Here is an 18,832-nt window from a genome sequence, read left to right on the forward strand (position 1 = left end):
CCTGCCCATAAAGGTTGGTAAAAGGGGAACCTGCGGGCTACATAGTTCGTTTCCAAACCCTAGATCCAATAAGTGGATCAGGGAATTAAAAGCACTCCCAGCACTTGAGTGCTCAAAGTGGGTACAGGGGTCACCTTTCAGGTTTAATATCCCGCAAACTCCTTGATTGCTTTGGGTGCATAGATGGCAATTTAGGTCCCCCAACAGCACTACACACGCGTTCTCCTGTAAGTTTTCGGTTAAATGTTGCACGTTTTGCGCAAGATCCACCAGGGTCTTATTTATGTCCTCCCTAGGGATATTGTTATACAAGTTAATCAGAATAATAATATATTTTCCACCCAGGGATAAAACCAATATTTGGTAATAGTCTGATCCTAAGAGGCTCTTTTTAACCGTGATGTTTACAGTATTAGCTATATAGATACATAAGTCCCCCGCATTTCTGCCCCTCTTTGAAAGCTTGGCAGCTGAAAAGAAGGTGCGAAAGCCATTTAAATGAGTCTCCTCCCTGTCCCAGCATTCTTGGAAGCAAATAATGGTAAATTGTTCTATATAGGGCACACACCCTAGGACATTTAATTTACTTGATAATCCCGCTAAATTCCATGAGAGAAAGATAATGGAATCATGATCATCCTTCAACTTAGTGAGGGCAGCTAGCTTATTTGAAGCCGGGGAGGTAGCTACTGTAGGCGTTTCAGTTTCCCTAAATTCTGGCGGGCTCCCATATTCCTGTGCATCAGATTTTGGACTAGGCAAGTGATTTAAATGGACCCTTCGTAAGAAGATCTCCTCGGGCATATACTTCCACCAAATGTTGATACATTCTCCTTCACCAATTCCATTTCTGGGCTCTTGTTTAGGGGTGTACTCTGTTTGATGGATTTGGGTAATAATTTTTCATGTTGCCCCCTTTGAGTCCTGTGGGTTTCTTTTTGGCACTCTGATGTCAATCCACCATTTCTAAACAACTAAAAGGATTATCTACGTGTACACCTCTCCACATGGCCTCCTGTCTATAGTCCTGGTTTGGCACCCTGCCCCTTTTAAACCGTGTAACAGTTGTTTATTCGTCCTCATAGCTCAATGGGATATTGCGTGTGTAAAAGTATGCCACAGGTCGAACTTCTATGGGTGACTGCCCGCCGGGGTAGCTCCTATTAGTCCAGTTACATTTGTACTCTACCGTATGTGTGCAGTTAAAACTAACCAATATACAGTCTCCGGGAATTGTTTTGATAGTTGTACCCACCCAAGGAGCTCTGCGCACCATTAGTATTCTGCTAGTAATATGAGGTGGCAGAGGCCGATTTGTATTTAACCAGTGAGACACCTTATTTTTCTAAGTCACAAAGGATTCCTCCTCGGGAATTCTTAACTCTGGTGCTCCTGTTAATATAACCACGTAGGGGCTTGCTTCGGGAGGTAGATTTACTGTATGCTTTCTCAGTGGTACACTAAGCTTTAAATCCCCTCGAAGTACACTATCTGGATTTTTCTTGGTTTTTTGAACCCTCTCTGTGGATTTACCTCCAGCAGGCGATTTGACAGTAGAGGTCGGTACTACTGAGTTAGTGAGAGTCTGATTCATCGTTTGGGCAGAGGTCGATTTGTTACTAGACTTTTGTACCACCAGCTTAGTTGTTTTCGTTATTGCACATTGTGGTACCTTTTTTCCTTTCATAGCCTCTGTCCAACCCTTCGAGTTTACTTCTAAACCGGAGAGTTGTTGTTCAATCCTTTTCAGCCTATTTTCCAGCGGGGCGATAGCGGCTTTAAGCAAGGGCCCGATTTTTTTCAACAATGTATCAGCGGTCTCATCTCCTGTTTCCATGATTTCTAACCTCGCCATAGATACTGATCCTTCAGTGGGTGAGGAATTTCCAATACCACAGCTCCTTTCTGCTGTTGGGGTATTACCATATTGCTCATGCCCTTGGCTACTTTTGCTTTTCTCCCTCCCCTATAGTTGTATTTGCCCTTTTTTTTTTAGGTTTAGCTCCCTCCTTCCTCTCACGTAATTGCATTTTTACTATTTCTGGGTCCTCCCTCCCCGTAATATCTATGTTTTCCTCTGTTGATTGAGACCGATTTAGGTCAGTAATCGATTGAATGTCAGACTGATCTATTGGAGTGGGGGAACAATATACCTGTGCCTGGGTTTCTATGGTGTTACCTCTATGTGGATTTTCAAGTGTACGGGCGTTCGCAAGATAGCCTATGGATGATCTTTTTGCCATGGCTAAGCCTTGTGAGATCCTGCGTTCCATCAGTGTTATTCCCTGATCTATCACGGAGTTTGCCCTCATTATCAAATTATCAAGTGTTCCAGTTAAGAGGGATACCCCTGCCACATTTTTATTCTTGGCACCACGCGTAGACACAAGCGATCTATTTCAACCAGGATTTGCTAAACAGTTGATAAATACCACAACTTGCACAGGACGAGGAATCAAGGGAGTGAGCCCAGACCAGTCTTTCAGGCTCGAATGGGCCCGCCCTTCGCCCGGGCTAATCCAGTGCGCGTCCCGCGATGCGCAGAAATAGCCTTGTTTAAATAGGGGCGGGTAGGCAGGGCTGATTGGAGGAAGAGGCACCAGCTGACAGCAAGAGAGAATGCTGGTCCTCGCAGTCCCCTGCACCCGCTGCTCTCGGTTAGTAGGTTCGAGCAGTCAATCGTTCCAGGCCAGCATCAGGGACCAGACAGGAAAGGCAGCAAAGTTCTGCAATCAGCGCAATCCTCCAGGGACACACAGGGAAGGGCTCAAGCAGCGAACGGCAATCTCTATCTTTGTTACCAACGGGTCCATATTCAACAAGCATTGACAAAGACAAAACTAGTAGGTCTCACCTATGAGAGCTATTGGCAGTATTTTGTAGCCATACCGTACAGCAGCAAGGATGCTTTACAGCACAGCTTTCCAAACTTTTCAAGGTGGTGACACACTTTTTATACATTCCTGCTTTATTGACACGGTAATGCAAGCGAGCTTGAACCACCTAAGGAGGGTTTGGGGGGGTCTCCCCCGAGAAAATTTTGAAAAAATAGTGGGCAAATGGTGCATTTTCAAGCAAATGTGAGAAAGCAGGAAGGTTAATAAAGCAATTGTGAATCTGTTCTAACAAAGACAGCACCCCCCAAACCTGCAGATCATCTTCCACTTTATAATCATGTCTACATTTTACAGAGGCGTACTTCCACTGCCTACCTACCTACTCACACACATCCCTCTCCCAAACGTCGAGACTAGGCCCACACTGGCCCATCCAGATAAATTGTGTCGACTTTCAACTTCTGAACAAAGTGTACGAAACTTACAAAAATGGTGTTCTAAAAATCCCATTATTTTTTGACGTAATCAAAAAATAATTGACGTTTTTCTGTCACCATCTGGATGATGTTCTGGGCGCCAGAGATTGCTAAAAGCTCAATCGCCAACTGATTCTCGTTTCACCCTTTCTGCTCCGAGCCCAACAGGGCCACTGAGGACAGACCCGAAATGTCACGGACCCTGCCTTTACAACGCTGATAGAGACAAACTAAAATAGCCAACGGGTCTAAACATATGCTAAGGCGCACTTAATTGACTTTCACCTGTTAAAACCCGGCTACTAAGAAACCTAAAGTGGTGCATAAATTATGCAAAACAGAAAGAGAAATTCTGGGAGGTTCCAAGGTCAGGTGGTTAGTGCTCGAACTGAAACACATCACCTGCAGCTACCCTAGAATTTACCAGCTCCAACTATCTGCATCTTGGCAGGAGTTCCAATTTACGACCTTATTTGATCACCCTACTTGTGAGTAGGTCAAGAATGTTAAGGCCTTCTTACGCCATGGCAAACATATTGTTCTTCGATCCTGCTCTTTCCTCCTCGTCCAGAAACTGCATATGTGCCGAACGCACGCTCGCCTACTAAGGTCTCCTTTCTTCACGTATGTCTGGCATTCAGACGTCGCAGGCGTCATCCCGCGACACACCCACCATTAGCTGACGACAGAGTACTGTGTCGCGACACAGAGAATTTGTTTTATTCATACTGTAAAGCAGTATGATAAAACAAATTATTTTGAAAGTGATATGATGCCGCCAGTGCTAATGTGTTTTTAGAGAGATATTGGGGCTTAACCAGAGCTTAACCATCGGCGATTGCATGCAGTGCCTGTGAAAAAAGCGCATGCACTTCAAAGCCACCAGCCTCCCTCCCACAGGCATCTGAAGCTGTGCGCTCTGCCTCAGGCATTTCTCCTCCCTTAATTATTCATGGCCGGCCTGCCGTACTTTCACTTTCACGGCCGCCAGGCCGTGTCTCGTGTTTCTCCTCCCCCTTCCCCCTGCCGTCGTCCCGCTTCCCCCCTCCCCTTTTCACCACATCACGTGCTGAGTGCCGCGGCTTCATTATCCGGTTTGCCGTCTATGACTCGCTCTCAGACCCACATTCGGCTGTAGCAGTCACTAATGAAAGTTGCTTGAGCATTGACTCAGTGAGTAAACTGACACCCGTTTTGGCAGCTCCTTGGCCATGTAATTGCGTCTAAGCCCTTAATTAATTAGACCTTACTGTTGATTCTTAGGTTTGCCGTCATCACCGCATAACGGAAGCGGCAACTAACTCCAAAACCCCCAACCGTCCTTGTTAAGGGATTAATCACAAACCTTTGCAGACTCCCGGCTTTTTCATTCCTTTTCGGCACCCCGGTAAGAGTTCCTAATCCCATGGGTTCCTTATTCAGAATGCGCCTTCTCTCCACCCTAACCGTGCCCCCTTGTAATTGCAGGCTTCCGAATCAGGCTTGCGAAGCTCCAATGTTTTAATTGGTTTTCCCCGAGATTACACAGTAAATGTAATAACTTAACTCTTCGTTTGTATCACACTTACTGTGCATGGCCGCATTACATTCTATAGCAATCACCGGGCTTCGTAATTTTTCCCACAAATTCCTGCTTTTTTCGTTTTGTTTTTTTAAAACCACCGCCACGTCGTTTCTAATATTACCTTCACTCCCCTGCCAATCATTCCAAGCCGCTTCCCGCAACAGAGACACTACGATAATTAGGACTGCACAAAGTAATTCTGCTTCTTCTTAGTTCCTCACTGTTCAGTCCGCCATTGAGTCAATTGACACCACCATCAGCAGATGTCGAATTGTAAATATCGATTCCTTGAGCATTCTTAAAATGTCAACGTTGCCCTTTATTAGGTTGTCAATCACAGTTTTAGCACTGCACTTGATATGGCTATTTGACAGTGTAACGGATGGTCACAACACTGCGCCGCAATTTCCAAACACCTTGCAACAATGACTAGCCTTCACAAAATGGCCATTGTGGAATGTACAGTTGATTGAGTCAAGCTTTATTACAAATGTCACAAAAAGATGTTAAATAATGCTATAGGTGTCTTTGCAAATTCAATAAATATTGGCATTTACAATAACAAAATTAATACATTTGCTATTATAAAAACATAACTTAAAAAATGATTACATTTACAAGACCAATAGCTCCAACTTTTCTAATGCGAGACCTATTGCATTTCCAATGCTTGTTTTTATTTTAGTGCATTAGCGACGGATGGATCATAGTCCCTTTTTTATTTTTAGCCATGCTGCACAGCAGCCACAGTGCTATTCAGCATGGCTGCAATTCATTGCCAAAGTTGGCAATGCCCACGTTGTACAGCATGAACAAAAGTCATTGACTAAGCCAATAATAGTCTCAATGGTGAGACCTATTTGTTTTGCCAATCAGGTTAGGTTTTGGTGCAACAACTCTGTGTTTTGAGCAAATCATTTAATCTCCCCATGTTTGAAAAAGAAAAAAACAAGACGTATGGCAAAAGAAATCCCATCACATATAGGAAGCAATGGAGTCCATGTCTTAGTGAAAATACATTTGGAGCAGATAGCATCGTTTTTCACAATGAAGGCAGATCACATCCATTGTCACAATAAACATTTATTTAAAAAGCAAAAAGATCTTCTTTGAAGTGTGTGTGACAGTAAAATAGCAACAATGGCAAGAATTTCAACAAGAACGACAGGGTAGAGGAAAAATGAAAGTAGTACCTCAATCACAGCACAGTCATTGGAAGGACAGCAATCAGTACTTCGTCCATGCTCCTACTGCAAGTACATTGGTCAATTAGAAGGCAGCAAACGAGTGACAATGAAGCCAAACAATGTTAAGTAGTAGGTGGAGTACAAGCCCCTTGTTGTATACAATATATCTCACGGGCAAGAGTGCATGAGCTGTTTCAGGCAAAAGCTTAAAAGGCGGCTTTTTATTTTTTGGACTATAGATACTCTGATATGTAACAATGCAATTCATTCAGGTCCTTGATGTGGGCATGACAGAATTGCAAGTGTTGCTAGTACTGTTGTGTATGCATATTGAAGGAGTCATGTAAGTTAAGAAATAAACAATGTGGGTGAAAACCATGACATCACTCAGCCTTGAAATCCCCCTAAGGTTGCAACCTATCAAAGCGTGGTTTCCAGCCATACGTTGGTCGTCTGGGTCAATTTATTCTGCCAACCCATGTCCCTTAACCCCACACACCAAGCTTCCAGCACTTGCATTGTTATTGAGCGGAAGGATGATGGAATTTCCCCACTCTAAAGATGTTAAAAGAAACGTAGCCCATCTCTCGGTGTCAAAGGCAGGGTCAGTTCTCAATAAGTAGAGCCAGTTATCAATCACAGCTAAGTGTGCTGCTGTGTAAAATTGCACATTGGCAGCTCCAGTGCCCCATCGTACGTGGATTTATAATACTTACTCATAGCTATCCTTGGACGTTTACCACCCTTTAGGAAACATCTCAGCTGCAACATAATTCTTTTAAATAAACCACTTGGTAGATTTAGTGTTCTTCAATGAGTGTCTTTCGGAGCATGAAATTGGTTTGATACTTGTTCGATTCCTGTGAACGTACATTGTTTTTGTCTCTTGTTACACTGATCTCTGGGAAGATACCCCTGATTTCTTTCGCCTTAACTACCACCTTGTTTCCCGCCTTACTGTATACATTTCTCATCCAAAGTAATTTCTTGTGCTGCAGAGAAATTGAGAGAAACGCAGGGAACGGTGATAATGCGAGGTGAGCATAGAGCACTGAGGAGGATGAAGAGAAAGTAGTAGAGGAAGAGAAATAGAAAATATGGGTGTAGACAGATAGGAAGAGAGGGAGAGCCAACAGGAAGGGTAAATTAATCATTCAGTGATTGATCAAATTCTGATAAATGTATAGGTAACAAAGCTTTCAGTGTGGAAGTTTGTTGGTTACAGTACATACACTGGGTATTCCATGCAAAAGTGAAATAATGTACAGAAGCCAGTCACTTGTAAAAGAGGCTCAGTTACTGCCATCCTTGCTTCTCGTAAGCAACGACTATAAGTACGAAGTGTGTGTGTTTACGCACCGCTTGCAGCTTTTCAAAACACTTAAAAGACATTGCTAGAGTTTTACCTGTTGACATTTGTGACAAATGCAAGACCTATTGCATGTTTAATTACTAATCGTATAATAGACAACAGTATTGTTCCTCTGGGGGGGGGAGGGGTGTGGTCTTTTTGATTATATACTTAAACTTAAATTTGCCTATCCCTTTCCACAATCCCAATTGGACGTAAGGTGTGTGTTGTACCTGCGATGGGCAAGCCCAGCACAAAGGGGGTAGCTTGGCTCAAGTGAAAAGGCAAGTGAAGGCTGTAGTGTTAAGCCGGCTCTGACCCAATAATAACTCCTTGTACATCCACACCAAAAAGAAGGACACCACACCACTGCTGTAGAAAAATACGATTCCTTTATATTAAAGTTCTTTGTTGTAAACAGGGTTGTATGGGAAAGCACATATACATTTCTTTTGGTCATACAGTTCTGGTAATAAATAGTATTAATAAATAGAATAACTTCAGGAATGAGTATCACAATAAATATCACAATAAATATCACAATAAATATCACAATAAATATTGGTTCATTTACATAAACAACCACATGTTTCTTCTGGTATCGCTGCCACCAATTAAATACTTTCAAATCATTACATCTGCAATACGTTTCAAATGGGAAAGATAACTCTTACAGTTTATGCTGTTTTCAATGACCAGGTATACGGCTTCTCTGAGCACAAAATAAGGTTTGGGACTCTTTAATAATCACTCAAGGCGTATGCGCGTATATCTAGAAGGCAAGGAAACACAGTAAATACATCATTTGCACTCGGCGGTCACCGGGATAGGATCTCTGCTTTGCCGGTGAAGTCTATGCGCGCCTACGGGCTTTAGCACCACTTGAGCACCAGTTCAAAGTCATTAGACTGACAAACGGGCTGCCGGAGAGGTCACACAACCTTCGCGCACAGTCAAATAAATGCTGGTTCACAGTTCCTTCACAACGCTGCATTCACTATGAGGAAACGGGCCCACCTCACATCGGCTGCAGTCAAGATACGATTCAGTCGGGCACAGCACTCCTCTTGTTAGCGACGGGGCTCTCAGGGGCTCCACGGACCTCCCTCCGACTTCCGCATACAGGGGGGTTCCCGCCCACAGCTACAGCTCCCGGGTCACTGGGGAGTGGCAGAGACGCTAGTCCCGCCCAACGAAGGCCGGCCTTTCCCCGCCCCGGCGCACCACCTCACCTTCTATCTGCGCAGGAAGCGCTCTACGCTGGTGGGGCTCGGAGACGTCCGAGCTCCCCTCTAGAGGCACCTGACGCGAAGGGGGCACAGCTGACGATCGCGGCGAACTTGCTCTCGCCTCGCGACTCGATAAGTCGATCACAGTTCACCACCGTGGGGGGGGGGCGGAGAGGCACACGAATCTGGCCACAGTCTTTGGGGGCAATGAGGTACTCGCTGGGCAGGCGCTGTAGGCGCTAGATCACTTCTCACGTAGCTGACTGGAACGCCAGTCAGACACAACGCCAGCAACCCTTTGCTGCTCTACTGCCTGCGCTACCAGCCACCTCAGGGGTCAACAGGGCAGGTGTCAATCTGGTGTCAAGTCTGGAATCTCTTCTCTAATCTGAACTTCACCATCTAAAATGGCCGCCAGGGACTGGGCCTTATATAGCCAGTGCCCTGGGGTACTGGCACGAGCCAGAAGGTTCTAGAACCTTCTCTGGCTGTGACAATGACATGGCACTCTTGAGGGGTATTTAGGACACTCACAGCCACCGTACTGGGGTTCTAGAGCAGCCATTTTGTGTACCTGAGGAAAATAAAGGAATTCCTGTCAGAAATGCGCGCCAACCAAAGGGCGCCAAAACCTCAAAAGGCCAGGGTTCATGAAGGCTCCAATGGGAGTCCCTTCACATGAGGAAAAAGGGTGTCCACCATTTTAAGTTCATTTACACAGGTTGACAACCCCAGCTTGTAATGCCACAGGTTTGGGCCAGGCGCCTTGTAAATAGGTGCCACAAACCTTGTGAGCAACTGGGCGTCAAGGAACATCTAACCCCATGAAACAACACATAAAAAGTCCTGGTAGACAAAAAGCGACAAATTTTGGGAGGTACAGGGGAACAAAAGAAATCATAGTGGTGAGGGGACTCTCGGAAGCAGACGGGTCTAACACGCGTCCCCCCCAGCTGAAAGTGGGGAGAGCTACCCAACCCCTTGGGAGTCCTCAACACTAAGGCGGAAATACCTGGAGAGACCGTCTGCATTGGCGTGGTCAACTCCGGGCCGGTGTTCCACCCGAAAGTCCATTCCCTGTAGGGAGATAGACCACCTCAACAGTTTGGGATTTCCCCCCTTCATTTGCATGAGCCAACGAAGGGGTCGGTGGTCTGTCTGAACAAGGAAGTGTGAACCAAACAAATATGGTCGCAGCTTCTTCAGTGCCCAGACCACCGCAAAGGCTTCCCGCTCGATGGTACTCCACTTCTGTTCCCGGGGCAGCAGTCTTCGTGACAGAAAGACCACGGGCTGATCCAGACCCTCTTCATTGAGTTGCGATAGCACCGCCCCAATGCCAATGCCGGATGCATCTGTCTGGACAATGAACTCTTTTGAAAAATCTGGAGCCTTCAGGACTGGAGCTTTACACAATGCTTGTTTCAGAGTGTCGAAGGCTCGCTGGCAAGCCTCCGTCCAAATGACTCTCCTGGGTTGCTTTTTGGCCGTGAGTTCTGTAAGGGGTGCCACGATAGTGCCATACCCCTTCAAGAAATGTCTGTAGTAACCTGTGAGGCCCAGGAAGGCTCGGACCTCAGTCTGGATCTTGGGGGGGGTTTCCAGGCCATGATTGCCTCAATCTTAGCCTGAAGGGGCTGCACCGTTCCCCGGCCCACCAAGTGTCCTAAGTACACTACCGACCCCTGTCCAATCTGACATTTGCTGGCCTTGATCGTCAAGCCAGCCCGTTCCAGGGTTTGGAGAACGGCTTGCAATTGCTGCAAGTGATCCTCCCAGCTGCTACTGAAGACAGCTATGTCATCCAAGTAAGCAGCAGAGAATGACTCCATCCCGGTGAGGATCGTGTTCACCAGCCGCTGAAAAGTGGCAGGAGCGTTCTTGAGCCCAAAGGGCATGACGCAAAACTGGTAGTGTCCATCAGGTGTGGAGAAGGCTGACCTTTCCTTGGCTCCATTAGACATGGGAATCTGCCAGTACCCTGCAGTGAGGTCAATGGTACTGAGATATTGGGCAGCTCCCAACCGGTCAATCAATTCATCCGCCCGAGGGATCGGATGAGCATCCGTTTTGGTTACCGAATTTAGTCCTCGGTAGTCCACACAGAATCTCAATTCTGGGGTGGTGCCAGGTGGGGCAGCTTTAGGAACTAACACCACCGGGCTAGACCAAGGGCTACTTGAAGGTTCGATGACTCCTAGCTCCAGCATCTTAGCTACTTCGCTTTGGATACTGGCCTTCACCTTGTCAGACAGCCGGTAAGACTTTGACTTCACAGGTGGGCTGTCCCCTGTGTCCACGTCATGGGTACACAAGTGGGTACACAAGTGGGTCTTACCCGGGACAAGGGAGAACAGAGGAGCGAATGACCCCAAGACCTGGCGACATTCCTCCTGCTGCTCAGGAGTCAGGGTTGGCGAGAGTTTCACTCCGTCCACTGACCCATCCTTTTCTTGAGACGCAAAAAGGTCGGGGAGAGGCTCCGTGTCCTCTTCCTCCGATCCGTCAGTCACCATAACAAACATGACTTCGGGCCTCTCGTAGTGGGGCTTGAGGCGATTGGCATGTAACACCCGATGCGGATGCCGAGGGGTCTTTACGTTCACCAGATAGGTAGACTTGCCCTTCTTCTCCAATACCTCGTAGGGGCCTGTCCAACGATCCTGGAGGGCACTCAGCTCTCCAGGCTCCATCACCCACACCTTCTGGCCAGGCTCCAACTCCACTGGGTGAGCGTTGTGGTCATACCATGCTTTCATAACTGCCTGACTGGCTTCCAAGTTGTCAGAAGCTTGCTTCCACAACTTAGCCATTTGGCTTCGGAAGGCCAGCATGTAGCTCACCACATCCTGGGGAACTTTCCGGGGAGACCTTTCCCAGGAGTCCCTCACCAGGCTGAGAGGTCCACGTACAGGGTGCCCGTACAAAAGCTCGAAGGGGCTGAAGCCCACTCCCTTTTGTGGCACTTCCCTGTAGGAAAAGAGCAAACCGGGTAGGAGGACGTCCCATTTCCTCCGCAGGCTTTCGGGTAGACTTCTGATCATACCCTTCAAGGTTTGGTTGAACCTTTCCACAAGACCATTGGTCTGTGGGTGATAAGGAGTGGTGAACCTGTAAGTCACTCCACACTCCTTCCAAATGGCCCGCATATATGCTGACAGGAAGTTGGTCCCCCTGTCGGACACAACTTCCTTGGGGAATCCCACTCGGGTAAAGATCCCCATCAGGGCCTTGGCCACTACTGGTGCAGTAATGGTTCTCAGAGGAATTGCCTCTGGATACTTTGTGGCGTGATCCACCAGGACCAGGATAAACCTGTGACCGGATGATGTAGGTGGATCTAGGGGCCCAGCAATGTCGATGCCCACCCTTTCAAAGGGGGTGCCAACGACGGTAAGTGGTTCCAGGGGAGCCTTCAGCTTCGTCCCTGTTTTCCCACTGGCTTGGCATGACGGGCACGACCGACAGTATGTGTCGGATGCCACCCTCATTCGAGGCCAATAAAAGTGGGGGACAAGCCGGGCAAAGGTCTTGTCCTGACCCAAGTGTCCTGCCAAGGGAATCTCATGAGCCAACTCTAATAGGAAGGCTCGGTAACACTGTGGGACTACCAGGGCCCGTGACAATCCGTGCACTGGCGCCCTGGGTTCACTGTAGAGGAGACCATCCTCCCAGTAAACACGATAGTTCCCAGACTCGTTACCTGCTGCCTGGGCTTCAGCCTGTTGCCTCAGACCCTCGAGGGTGGGACATTCCCTTTGTCCCTTTCTCAGTTCCTCCCTGGATGGTCCTCCTTCCACTCGCCACTCAGCGGGGATAGGCAAGTCCTCCAATGGAACCATGTCCTCCTCCGCGGACTCCGGGTCCACCTCTACAGGTGGCCTATCCGTCTCACGGGGCATGGACATCGAGGCAGGCTCCTCCTGTCCTCGAAATGTTCCCTCATCAGCAGCTGGGTGGGCCATTGTTCCAGGCTCCAACCCACGCGACTTCTCCTCCCGAGCAGCCGCAGACCTGGTACTCACACAGGCCCAATCAGGTGTACCCAGCATCTCAGTATGAGTCCGGTATTCCACCTCCTTCCAAGCATTGTGCTCCATATCATTGCCCAGCAGACAATCGACTGGCGCGGCGGGGCTTACGGCAACTCGAAGTGAACCTGTGAACCTCGGCCACAGGATAGTGGCCCATTCTGCCGTCAGCCATCGCGGCTGGATGAAGTACGCCTGGAATCACCTGCTCTGAGGACACCAGATGACTCCTTACCATAGTCATACTGGCTCCTGTATCTCTCAGAGCTTCCCCTCTATGGCCATTGATGGTGACCCATTGCCCATACTTGGTAGTATTTGAGGGCACCTGGATCTTTGGCACCATCTCCCGCTCTCCCAGGGACACTAAGGTGACACCCGCCCACTCCCCCCCCTTAACTAAGGGCATCTCCTCCCCGAGCGCTACACTAGCGACTCCCGGGGCCTTTCCTCCAGTGGGAGGGGGGGGGTCTCTTTGGGCATTTCACGTCTCCCTTATAATGTCCAATACCACCGCACTCATAGCAATGGATAACCCTTGGCTGCTGACTCTGGCCAGGATTAGGGTTCTTCTGCGGGTTAGCCTTAGAAGTGGAGAAGAAACTTTTCCCCTTAAAGGTATTTTGGGGGCCTTTGGAGAACTCCTGCTTCTTGTTATCTCCCCCCTCTTTCTTCTGGGGAGCGCCCTGTCCGGACTTCTGAGAATCTCCTCCCGTCCCCTTCGTGGACACTCGGGTACTTGCCCAAATGTCCGCCTCCTCAGCAAGCTTACGGTGGCAAGTAAGTTTGCTGTCTACCAGGTGTGGCCTCAGCTCGGGAAGACATTTCTCGAGTAGATGTTCCTTGAGTATCAGGTCGTACAACCCTCGATAGTCCTCCACCTCATTACCTTGGACCCACCCATCCAGGGCTTTCTTGGCAAAATCCAGGAAGTCAACCCAATTCTGTGAGCTCAGCTTGTGGCTGCCCCTAAACCTTTGCCGGTATTTCTCGGGGGTCAACCCAAACTTCCTGATGAGCGCCACCTTCATGGCGGGGTAATTAACCTGTTCCTCCCGGTCTAGGGCCAATAGGGCATCCCTACCTGTCGGAGACATGTACCGGTATAATCCACCACCCCAATGCTTCTCATGGATCCCATGGGCTCTTAAAGAGACCTCATAGGCTGCCAGCCACTTGGCTGTGTCATCTCCAGCGGTATAACTGGCGACTACGTCCTTGGGTAAATGGGGCCTGGGCTCCCTGGCAAATTCCTTTGACTCGACACCCTTCGGAGTGATATTAGGGGCCTGGAATTCGAGCTCTCTTAGCTTGAACTCGTGTTCCAGCCTCCTCCCCTCCCTTCTTTCTTCCAACTCCATTTTTGCTATTTCCCACCTTAACAGTCTTTCCTCTCTCCTGTCAGCTAACTCTGTTTCTGACAACCCTCTCGATGACACACTGCTGCCCTCCCGTGAGGTTGCCTTGGGGCGGACTGACATCTCACCCACCCCCAGGGGACATTCCGCAGTCCTATCAATGACAGTACCTCTGTCCGATTCCTCCTCCTCCACCGTTCCCTCCGTGTGTGCTTCCACCCATGCTCGCAGACTAGTACGGAGCTCCTCTCTTTTGGCCCCTCGCCTGACAAACACTCCCCTCTCCTGACAGAAATCCTTGAGCTGTGCCACAGTATAGGTCTCCAGCTCTGACATTTCGAATTCCATCTTGTCAGTTGAAAGTGTGGACCACCACCCCGAAGTAGGTGACCAGGATAAGAACTTTGAGGGTCACTTCCACCCACCTCCAGGAAAGAATTTGGAAAAAGCAAAACGTTGAATTTGAGGGCCGCTAGGAGAAAACTCCGGGTGTGTACCTGTGGTGCACACTGAATTATTATGGGGTTCAAAACAAGCACGGCTCGCAATCCCACCCGCTGAGCACCAATTTTATGTTGGACCTGCGATGGGCAAGCCCAGCACAAAGGGGGTAGCTTGGCTCAAGTGACAAGGCAAGTGAAGGCTGTAGTGTTAAGCCGGCTCTGACCCAATAATAACTCCTTGTACATCCACACCAAAAAGGACACCACACCACTGCTGTAGAAAAATACGATTCCTTTATATAAAAGTTCTTTGTTGTAAATAGGGTTGTCTGGGAAAGCACATATACATTTCTTTTGGTCATACAGTTCTGGTAATAAATAGTATTACTAAATAGAATAACTTCAGGAATGAGTATCAGAATAAATATCAGAATAAATATTGGTTCATTTACATAAACAACCACATGTTTCTTCTGGTATCGCTGCCACCAATTAAATACTTTCGAATCATTACATCTGCAATACGTTTCAAATGGGAAAGATAACTCTTACAGTTTATGCTGTTTTTAATTACCAGGTATACGGCTTCTCTGAGCACAAAATAAGGTTTGGGACTCTTTAATAATCACTCAAGGCGTATGCGCGTATATCTAGAAGGCAAGGAAACACAGTAAATACATCATTTGCACTCGGCGGTCACCGGGATAGGATCTCTGCTTTCCCGGTGAAGTCTATGCGCGCCTACGGGCTTTAGCACCACTTGAGCACAGGCGGCACCAGTTCAAAGTCATTAGACTGACGAACGGGCTGCCGGAGAGGTCACACAACCTTCGCGCACAGTCAAATAAATGCCGGTTCACAGTTCCTTCACAACGCTGCATTCACTATGAGGAAACTGGCCCACCTCACATCGGCTGCAGTCAAGATACGATTCAGTCGGGCACAGCACTCCTCTTGTTAGCGACGGGGCTCTCAGGGGCTCCACGGACCTCCCTCTGACTTCCGCATACAGGGGGGTTCCCGCCCACAGCTACAGCTCCCGGGTCACTGGGGAGTGGCAGAGACGCTAGTCCCGCCCAACGAAGGCCGACCTTTCCCCGCCCCAGCGCACCACCTCACCTTCTATCTGCGCAGGAAGCGCTCTACGCTGGTGGGGCTCGGAGACGTCCGAGCTCCCCTCTAGAGGCACCTGACGCGAAGGGGGCACAGCTGACGATCGCGGCGAACTTGCTCTCGCCTCGCGACTCGATAAGTCGATCACAGTTCACCACCGGGGGGGGCGGAGAGGCACACGAATCTGGCCACAGTCTTTGGGGGCAATGAGGTACTCGCTGGGCAGGCGCTGTAGGCGCTAGATCACTTCTCACGTAGCTGACTGGAACGCCAGTCAGACACAACGCCAGCAACCCTTTGCTGCTCTACTGCCTGCGCTACCAGCCACCTCAGGGGTCAACAGGGCAGGTGTCAATCTGGTGTCAAGTCTGGAATCTCTTCTCTAATCTGAACTTCACCATCTAAAATGGCCGCCAGGGACTGGGCCTTATATAGCCAGTGCCCTGGGGTACTGGCACGAGCCAGAAGGTTCTAGAACCTTCTCTGGCTGTGACAATGACATGGCACTCTTGAGGGGTATTTAGGACACTCACAGCCACCGTACTGGGGTTCTAGAGCAGCCATTTTGTGTACCTGAGGAAAATAAAGGAATTCCTGTCAGAAATGCGCGCCAACCAAAGGGCGCCAAAACCTCAAAAGGCCAGGGTTCATGAAGGCTCCAATGGGAGTCACTTCACATGAGGAAAAAGGGTGTCCACCATTTTAAGTTCATTTACACAGGTTGACAACCCCAGCTTGTAATGCCACAGGTTTGGGCCAGGCGCCTTGTAAATAGGTGCCACAAACCTTGTGAGCAACTGGGCGTCAAGGAACATCTAACCCCATGAAACAACACATAAAAAGTTCTGGTAGACAAATAAAAAGCGACAAATTTGGGAGGTACAGGGGAACAAAAGAAATCATAGTGGTGAGGGGACTCTCAGAAGCAGACGGGTCTAACAGTGTGGGTCATGGCTTCGGCCAGGGTTTTGTCCTAGTACTGCAGCAAGTGCCTGGTAACCTCTGCCTGTGGCCAGGCCCAGCAGTACTGAGCTTAGGGTATAGTTCTCAGCCACTTCCTGTTCTGAGTATGCATTATTAAGTACTTACAGGACATGTCTCTGGACACAGTACAGACCATAGACCCTGCCCCCGTTGCTTAGTGATTATTATGCACAGCCTACAGTCATGCTTACTGATAAAGGCCACAGGGTGTGGTCTTCAACCATGACATTGGCCCAGTATCAGAGACCTCAGTGCATGTTGAGCATGGCCACGGCCTGCAGCATGCCCAGTGAATATTGTGAATAGTGCTTGTCCTTGGGCTCACATGTCCAGTACCGATTCCTTCTTTATCAGATGGACATGGTCTAAGATCATGCCTAGCAGGTAGTTTTGGGGCCTCATCATATCTTTTTCTTATGACCAATCGCTGCAAGCCTTCCAATCTCAAATTTATGTTCCTGTGTACTTTTTTAATTTTTATCAAATGGGCCTTTAGTTATTAGAAGTGTTTACCTTATGCCAGTGGTTGCAGGTGTGGACCGTGACGCTAATTTCTGGGGACTTGTTTCATCACAAAAGCTAGAGAGAGAAAGTCAGAAAAGGCAAAGGGAGAAAGCTGGGATGCAAAAGAACCTGCAAGTTGAGGTAAGGATATGGAGCGAGAGGGAATAAAAACTAGGCTCACCTAATATTCACGAGATAAAGAGAAATACGGTGGAGGAAGGAGACATGAGGTGGAATCAAGACAAGCTAGACTTGGTATTCATTAAACAAAGACCAGAAGTGTAGGTTGGTGCAGTGCTTAATGTTTTTAATAAAATGCTGGAGGCCAAACTTTTTCTCTGAACCCCACAGCTGGTGCTATAGAAGATTGTGATGCTGAATACCACGTCTGCGTAAACCTGATTTTACATTTTGCCCCTTTAATCCACAACCAAACCCTCCCTGCTCCTTTACCTCACTCTTGCAAGTTCTTTTTAATCTCTGCTTTCTCTGTGCTAACATTTAGTTTATAAGAATGTCAGCAGCATGTCTCGGAGGGTTACAATTTGGGAACCGCCGTTATAATTGTGTTTTTGTTTTTGTAGGAGCCAAATCCAAGTAAAGCCACATTGGCTAAAGTAGTGCCAACACCTAACAATGGATCTGCAGAGCTGGTTTCTCTACATCGTGACAAGGTAGGGAAATTTGTGGATGATCTTGTGTGGGGCAAGATAATGAGCTGTTTTGTCACATGGTACAGTGCACATACCTCCTTTATTTAAGAATCCATTGTTCAGTCAGATGCTGTGAAGTTTGAAAGGATTTTTCTTGATGGTGTAGAATGGGAATTCATAGGCGAATTTTAAGTGCAAATTGTGTTTGTTGATAACTGCAAGCTGTTTGATTGTGAAAGATCACTGATCTCAATATAGGAGGGAATGTGTGAAAGATGTACTCGGGGTCTCACCTGTCAAAAAGTAGAATCCATTGCTAACCATGACCTCAACCAGTAGAGCAATTTCATATTCAGGATGACGACGTTGGTAGTGCACTATCCTCTTTGATGTGTGGCTCAGTTTTTAATGGACATTTCATTCTTTCAGCATTCAGTCTTGCTATGGCTACTTATGAGAGACTGAGTCAGGTAGAACTTTGTTAAGTAAATTCATTGGGGAAGCAAAGCCACCCATGCATGAGTTTCCTCTAGGACTGAAATGCATGTAAAGGGAGTTACAGGACAAGCCACTGTACAAGCATTTTAGTGTGGGCAAGTGAATGTTACAGAAACCTTTATTCCCACATGCCATGTCACCTATGCTGTGGCACTTTTTAAAAACGTCTTACTCAGGCGACTAATGTTGTTGTAGGACTACCCTTCACTTCTGACAAATTTCTCTGTGGCAGTCAAACCATATTTACTTAAAACTGTTGGAAAAGCCACATAGCCACAGTTACTGTTTGGATGATATCACCGAGCAGTGCTGGAACTAAGCTAGTGCTGGGCAGTGAACCATAATTTATTGCCTGTGCATTTGAACCAGGGCCTCTGTATCAAGGTTTGTTACTCAAGTTAGTCATAATTCCAGTGATGGGGCGAAAAATCTCCGATTGGTTTACCAGATGGGCAGGAAAAACTATTCTGTCCATTTCAGTTTAGTAATGTTGAAAATCTAGGGAGCAGGGTCATAACGCTATCAAACATAGGCTACAGAAAGAAAATGAAGCGGCAGTAATGAAATGTTTGAAAATCCCGGCTTTGTAGTAAATTAGCTTCAT

The 18,832-nt window shown here is 47.7% G+C and overlaps 1 protein-coding gene across 1 annotated transcript in view; it reads left to right on the forward strand.

Annotated features, from left to right (window-relative positions):
- ATP13A1 (ATPase 13A1) overlaps nt 1-18,832 on the forward strand; it is a 419,252-nt gene that overhangs the window by 25,598 nt on the left and 374,822 nt on the right. Inside the window, exon 2 of the mRNA XM_078681078.1 lies at nt 17,662-17,751. Within this exon, the coding sequence (XP_078537204.1) occupies nt 17,662-17,751 (90 nt within the window). The remainder of the gene's footprint in view (nt 1-17,661; nt 17,752-18,832) is intronic.

The sequence above is a fragment of the Lissotriton helveticus genome, chromosome 1_1 (genome assembly GCF_964261635.1).
Source record: "Lissotriton helveticus chromosome 1_1, aLisHel1.1, whole genome shotgun sequence".
Classification (NCBI taxonomy): domain Eukaryota; kingdom Metazoa; phylum Chordata; class Amphibia; order Caudata; family Salamandridae; genus Lissotriton; species Lissotriton helveticus.